The sequence below is a fragment of the Apteryx rowi genome, unplaced genomic scaffold, assembly GCF_003343035.1.
Source record: "Apteryx rowi isolate R43461 unplaced genomic scaffold, aptRow1 scaffold_180, whole genome shotgun sequence".
In the NCBI taxonomy this organism is placed as follows: Eukaryota; Metazoa; Chordata; class Aves; order Apterygiformes; family Apterygidae; genus Apteryx; species Apteryx rowi.
In genome coordinates this window covers 1,242,529-1,249,729 of record NW_020448086.1, presented here as the reverse complement: position 1 = coordinate 1,249,729, position 7,201 = coordinate 1,242,529, and the positions used below count along the sequence as shown (strand labels likewise).

The 7,201-nt window shown below is 55.9% G+C and overlaps 1 protein-coding gene across 1 annotated transcript in view; it reads left to right on the top strand.

Annotated features, from left to right (window-relative positions):
* The first annotated feature begins 5,901 nt into the window (after positions 1-5,901).
* SP5 (Sp5 transcription factor) overlaps positions 5,902-7,201 on the top strand; it is a 38,648-nt gene continuing 37,348 nt past the window's right edge. The window contains exons 1-2 of the mRNA XM_026061450.1: positions 5,902-5,968; positions 6,347-7,196. Coding sequence (XP_025917235.1) covers positions 5,918-5,968; positions 6,347-7,196 — 901 coding nt within the window. The 5' untranslated portion in view covers positions 5,902-5,917. The remainder of the gene's footprint in view (positions 5,969-6,346; positions 7,197-7,201) is intronic.

The following is a 7,201-nucleotide window of genomic DNA, read 5'->3' as shown; positions in this document are numbered from 1 at the left end:
CTTTTCTGTACCAAAATATTCTAAAATTACAGCAGAAGTTCATTAAGTACCAGGCATTGGATTAATCAATTCAGTCAAATTGATAACAATGTGACAGCTGAATAATCAGCCAATATTAAAGTGTAGGCTGAACAACGATCTTTCAGTCTAAACTTTATGCTGTTTGCAGTTTTAACACAGTGTAGACTCAGAAAGCTGTTCAATTTGTCAATAAGTGTACTAAATAACTAAAATTAATTACCATGAGACCCAGTTCTTAGATATTACACTCTCTCTAGTTAAAAAGATGCAAATAACAGTTTAATTACCTTTTCATTACATAGTGAATAATTACAATGTAAGAAAATAGTGCATTTATGTGTATCTGTACTCATAAAAAAATGATCCCATTCAGTCTTCCCCAAACAAATGTATTTGACCAAATATACACAAGCTTTTTTACCTAGTGCCTCCCAAAATGAGAGGACAAGCAGGGTGCACACAGCAGATCCTTTTCAGCTGCTCTCCAGATCTTGGCTTGCTTTCCATTTTATAGAAGTCCATTTCTAGCTGTTAGAGTTGTGAAGAAAATGCAGCAGCATATGCCAGAGGCAGAAAAGAGTTTCCAGAGAGTTTGAAACAACCGTTTTGAACAGAAAGGTGTCCCAGGCATTCCAAGGGGTGCCAGCAATAACACTTTCAATATTGATATAGTTACAACTCCGACTGCTCTTTAAAGTATGGAAGCAAGGGGAGGAAATACATCCAAAAATGTTCACCAGGGTTCCCTAAGGCAGGAGGAGGAGTCACAAAGGGCCAGCCAAGGATGGAGCAAAGAAGAATACATTAAGATATTTAAACCTTTTAACAACAGGCAGTAAAACTGTAGTGAGGCATAAAATTTGTTTTATTTTTCTTGAAGGGCAGCTCAGCTTTCAGAAGTTTGGGAAATCCTGTATTAATCTTCCTGAAATCCAAACCTAGACTAGGAAATGTTGAGGCAAGCCTTTAAATCCTAAATACGCCTTTGCATGTGCCTACCTTGTCTACGTTTTTGTGTTTTTCCTTTGCATGCACAAAGACAGGAGACTTCATAGAAAATTTTAATCTTTCTTTTATTTTCATTTCCTACTGAGGTTCAAATTAAACTCTGTTAAAACTTTGGAGGTATAATTGTGTCGAAACTTTGGGTAATCTGAAGCCAGTGAACAAGCCATATACACTAGCATGTTGAAAATGTGAACAGGTGACTCCTCCTATTACATTTCTGTCAGTCATGTTCCTAGCATAAAAATGTGAATATGCTTACATAAATAGTAATAATGTTAATGGCACCAAACTTAGAACTTGAGGCAATCTACCCACACATGCCTGGAGCTATAGATATGTTAGTTTACCTTACTTGTGGTGAAACTTCGTGGTGTTGTGGATAGGCAGTCTCTTTTAGAGAAGCTTTAAACCAGACAATCACTGAAAGAGGAATGGTGTGGGGACATGGCCTTTTGGAGGAAGCTTATTTAAAGCCTGTTCAGGTTTAAAGCCTGACACACTCTCATGGAGAACTTGACTGGGAGACTTGACTGAATGTTAATGCAGCTGTTCACTTCAAAATGCTCTTGTTTTTGATTCTTGGTTGCAGTTGTGAAAGAGCAGCATTTCGTTTAAGGCTGTCCTAAGCCCCTGAGCGGGGGCAGGCAGGTGGCTGAAGCCCACACAGATGCTCAGGCTCACGACTAAGCTCTCCCCGGGAGGAGCCAAGGAATGGGGGGTTCATGGGAGGGACCGGGGGATTCATGGGTGACTGTAGCCAGTGTTGGGACAGGAAAATGCTCCGGGATAGGAGTATTCTGGATCCCTGAGGCAGGCTTATGGCAAAGCCCATGAAGGGGACCATTGGCACCCAAACAGCTGTTATTCCCCAATATTTTTTTCTTGGCTACTTCATTCAAACAAGGGTCCAAGGAGACCTGCATGGTCAGACAGTCACTCCAGGATACCTGAGCTTGAAAAATCCTGATTTTGAAAACATCTGTCTGTGAAAATGTTGGTGGTGACCCATGTTTTATATCTGCTGTCTTTAAATCACCCAATAACATCTACCCCAGCACGGCCTGAACCCCTCCAGCCTCATGGCTGTGGGGCTGCTTCAGGGATGGAGGTAGTGGTCCCCTGCCAGCCTTGACAGCCAGGACCCGACGGAGACGCGCAGCGCCAGCGCTGAGCCTGGCTGGGCACCGCGTCCTCCTCCCCCCCTCCCCCCCCGAGTCTTCAAGCTCCAGCTTTTTTTGCAAGGAAAAAAGTAATGATAATTAAAAAAAAAATCACCGGTTGAAAAAGCGAGCAGAAATGCGCACGGCAGCCGCAGAGCAGCACCCGGCCGTGGTGTCGCCGCCGCTGCCCGGTGGGTGCTGCCGCCCCCGGGGCCCGGGCTGCCGCGGGAACGGGAACGGGAACGGGAACGGCCCCCTCACCCCGCGCCGAGGCAGGGCGACCGGCAGGGCGGGCTGCGCCGGGGCCGCGCCGGGGCCCCGCTCGGCGCCGACACCCCCGAGCCCGCGCTAAGCCGCCTCCGCCGGCGCGGGGCTGCGCGGAGCCCGGGCCCTGCGGGGCCGCGTCCCGCGCTCTTCCTCCTCTCTGATGTCTCTTGACTTTACGCGGGGATGTAGCGGCAGCTCGTTTCTCGTGGAAACGGTGCTTTGTGTAACTGAATTGACATTTGGCCTTGATACCTGTATCTCCTGATAACTGAAACAAATTTCTAAAATAAATACTGTACTTTGATCTTCCAGCCCTGCATTTTTAATGACAGCGCTGAACATCACTTCATTAAGAATAAATTTCAGGAGACTGAAATGCTCCGAATTTGAACACTAATTATTTGTACAGAAAATTATGACTGCAGCGTTTCATTATTCAGCCCATTGGTTTCTTCCAGAAATGAGAAATTATTCTCGACTTTTAAGTAATGTGCCTTCTCCGATGAAGATTTATGGCATCTGTACTGTCGCATCTGTATAGAAACTTGCCCAGCTTTCCACTAACTCTACTGTAACATGACAAATCATTTTGGTTATTCGAGATATCTGGGGAAATAATGTACATTAAAGGCTGGGGAGAATCTCAGGATGTTCGGTGTCGTCAGAACTATATATTGGCCATCATTTCGTTTATATCTATTGTTCGGGTCATTCTCCAGGCAATTATTTTATAAAACGAATTAACAAAAATCGAGGTGGGAATCAATTCGGGCTTCATGTAGAAGCCCGGGGTTGGCGCAAGTTTCGGGATGTGGAGGTTTAGGGATGACCCAAGTCGGAGGGTCGCAGTTTCACTCGGATGGTCGTTTATGATTTCTGCGGGGAACAGGGGTGCGTGGGGCCCAGCGCTGTGGCCTCGTCCCTCAGCGGCAGCCGCTGCGGCCGCAGCCGTGGCGGCGGGGACACGCGGGTGCGCTTGTGCCCGGTGCTGCTCGGGCGGCAGGGCCGGGGCCGGGCCGGGGGGCCGAGGGGTGCGTGCGTGTGAGCGGGGCTGCAGGCCAGGACCGCCTGCTCCGCGGTGTCGGGGACCGCAAGGCGCAGCCGCTCGGGGTGCCTGGCCCGGGCTCGCCCTGGCCCTTGCCCGGGCAGAGGTTTGGGGCAGCCTCGCGTGTGCCGTGAGTGCGCAGCGCTGGAGGCAGGGCCCGCCCGGGGGCTCTGCTCCTGGCGGAGCGCGGTCCGCCGCGGCCCGCCGCGCGTGGGGCCGCGCAGCGGCTCGCGCGGGTTTCCCACCGCGCCGCGGCCCAGGAGCTCTGCGGGCCGTTGCGGGCCTGCCCCGATCCCCGCTGCAAGGGCTGGGTGCGGGGCGCTTGCGCCCGTGTTATCCATCTGATTAAGCGGTTACCTGGCCCAGGAGAAGAGCTTGAAGTGGCTCCTGCGTACGGGATCAGTGTTACACGGGGTCGAGCTGTTATTGCTCTCCAGGACTCAATGTGGAGCCGTGGGAGAGGACTTGGCACTTTAATCCCTTCAAAGAAACCGATCTAATTCAAGCCCTACAACGCTTGGAAGTCTTTGAGAGGACAGTGATTGTTTCCACAGGAAAGCCAGATAAAGATCTCTGTGTGCTGGCGTTTAGAAAGACTTCAGTGGCGGTGTGAATACAATTGAACCCAACGACTGCTGGGAGGATCGAGTTACCTGGGCAAACAGCTCCAGAGAGCCAGAGCCAGTCCGTATCTGCCCGGAAGGCGATTTTCTCCCCAAGATATAACCGAGCGTCCTCATTTGGGACTTGTCCAAATAGGCCGGCTTACGTGCTTGGGATGGCCTCGGAGCAGATGGGGCAGCGGCGAGCAGAGGGGCGCGTTTGCAGGGCCCCGCTGGGCGGGCGCTGAGCGGAGCCCCGCGGGGGGGTGCGGAGCCCCGCGGGGGGGTGGTGCGGAGCCCTGGCTGCGCGGCGCGGCGGGTCCCCCAGCTCGGCAAACACTGACCGCAGCAGCAGGCGGTGGCGTTAAGCTGTGACCCAGATGTGCCTGGTGGTGGTTGCGGGGAGGAATATTCTTGCACGTGGGCAAAAGAAAAGCAGGTTCGATTCTTTTATACACATAGATGTACATACATATATTTATAACCCGGAAGGTGAGGGAGCAGAGCCCTCAGTGCTAAGTTTGGTTTTCTTACAGGAGGTCAGAGAGGGGGTGACGGCAGAGACCTGGGTAACAGTTTCCAGCTTCCCGAGGAACTCCCCCCCCAAACAAGTTTTGCCACCCTGCCACAGTTCAAACAGGCTAACTAGAGCCATCGAAAGGAGTCAGCCTGCTGCATAAATACATCCAGCCTCGAAAAAACACTATCAAGAGAGACTCCTGTCTTCATTTAAAGAAATTACGTTTTTTACACGCGGCTCCCGCTAAGGGAAGAGGAAACTTTTCCGTTCCGTGCCTTGGTTGCCTTGTTTGTTTGTTTGTCGGAGTTTTGCATGCTGATTGCACCGGGCCGTCTTTTCTCAAAGCCCTGGCTTGGCGCTCTCGCCTTGGCCCCCTGCCAGATGGGGCTTCCAGATACTACAGGGTTAGCACAGACAGCAAAATGAAACCAAATCCAGCTAGCAGAGGGAAAAATGTGCGGTTGTTTGCGAAGTCATATCGAGGGCATTCTCCTCAGCCTCGGGGGAAGGGAGGAGGGAGGGAGGGAGGGAGAAGGAGGAACCACCAACAATTACTCCAGGGAAGTTTTACAACTGGGATCTACCAGCCCCGATCAGGTGAACTCGCTGTGTTCCKAATAGTGCTTTGAGTCATCAAACACTACCAGCGGAGTCCGGAGGCAGATTTCTCGGGCGATAACAAAGACACATAGTCACTTTACGGCTCTGCCACAAATCTTTAATTGCAAAAAAAAAAAAAAAAAACAGAAGGAGGGGATCCAGTGTCTTGCACATCCAATGCGAGGGTCTCCAGGCGGTAAGGGGTCCTTTGATCAAGAAAATCCAATTATTAGTGTATATACATTTCCCACATAGTGATTACTTCATTAATTGTCCCGCCTTTATCTCCTCCCTTCCCATCCCCCCTAATAATCAGTTCTTTTATCCAGACCAACAAACACACCATAGGAGCTTTGTGGATTCAAAGGATTTGCTTTCGCTTCTGAAAGAGCCGCTATTCTTTGATGATTGGGTAGCGGCAAACTTCAAAGCCATAAATCTTCCCTCTGACTGGCTGGCGGCCCAGCAAAGTCCTTATCAAATTCTTGGAGGTGATCCTGGTGCAGTCAGACGGTCCGCGGAGATCGCGCCGCGCGGGGGGTGGGACGGGCGCGGAGGCAGAGACCAGAGGCGAGGCGAGAGGCGCGGGGAGAGCGGGCAGCGGCAGCGCCTCGTCCGCCCCCGGCGCCTCCATGCCGCGCCACTGCCCCGGCGCCCCGCGCTCGCCCTCGCCCTCGCCCCGGCAGCAGTAGCCATGGCCGCCGTGGCCGTGCTCCGCAACGACTCGCTGCAGGCTTTCCTCCAGGTCAGTACCGCGCCCGGGGCAGCTGCGAGCGGCGGCGGCGGGCCGGGCAGCCGGCGCCCCCGCCCGGGTCCCGGCCCCGAGGGCAGGGTGGCCCCGGGCGGGCGCTCGGGCCGGCCGCCAGCCACAGCCGAGGCCACGGCCAGCGTCGCCTCCTGCCAGCCGTACAGCTCCAGCGGGGCCAGCGTGCGGTCGGAGAAGGCCAGCCAGACCTCGCAGTCAACTACGACAGCTGTCCCCGTGCCATCGAGGCCAACATCTGGGCGGGAGGGGAAGGCAGGGGGCTGCCCGCCGCCGCCCCGGCGCGGCCCCCGCGCGCGGAAACTTCGCGCGGGCGCCGGCGGCGCGAGTAACGCGCTCTCCCCGCTGCTCCCCGCGCAGGACCGCACGCCCAGCGCCTCGCCGGACTTGGCCAAGCACTCGCCGCTGGCCCTTCTGGCCGCCACCTGCAGCCGCATCGGGCAGCCGGGCGCGGCCGCCGCGGACTTCCTGCAGGTCTCCTACGACCCGGCGCTGGGATCCCCGTCCAGGATCTTCCACCCGTGGAGCGGCGAGATGCCGGCGCACTCGCCGGGGGCGCTGCCGCCGCCGCACCCCAGCCTGGGGCTGACCCCGCAGAAGAGCCACCTGCAGCCCGCCTTCGGGGGGGCGCACGAGCTGCCGCTCACCCCCCCCGCCGACCCCTCCTACCCCTACGAGTTCTCCCCCGTCAAGGTGCTGCCCTCCTCCATGGCGGCGCTGCCGCCCAGCTGCCCCCCCGCCTACGTCCCCTACGCGGCGCAGGCCGCCCTGCCGCCCGGCTACTCCAACCTGCTGCCGCCGGCGCAGCCCTGCCGGCAGCTCTCGCCCAACCCGCCGCCCGACGACATCCCCTGGTGGAGCATCCAGCAGGCGGGCGCCGCGGGCGGCTGCGGGCACCGCTTCCCCGCCGCCCTGCAGCGCGGCCTGGTGCTGGGCCACTCGGACTTCGCCCAGTACCAGACGCAGATCGCCGCCCTGCTGCAGACCAAGTCTCCCCTGGCGGCCACGGCCAGGAGGTGCCGCCGCTGCCGCTGCCCCAACTGCCAGTCGGCGGCGGGCGGCGCCCCGGAGGCGGAGCCGGGCAAGAAGAAGCAGCACGTCTGCCACATCCCCGGCTGCGGCAAGGTGTACGGCAAGACGTCGCACCTGAAGGCGCACCTGCGCTGGCACACGGGCGAGCGGCCCTTCGTCTGCAACTGGCTCTTCTGCGGCAAG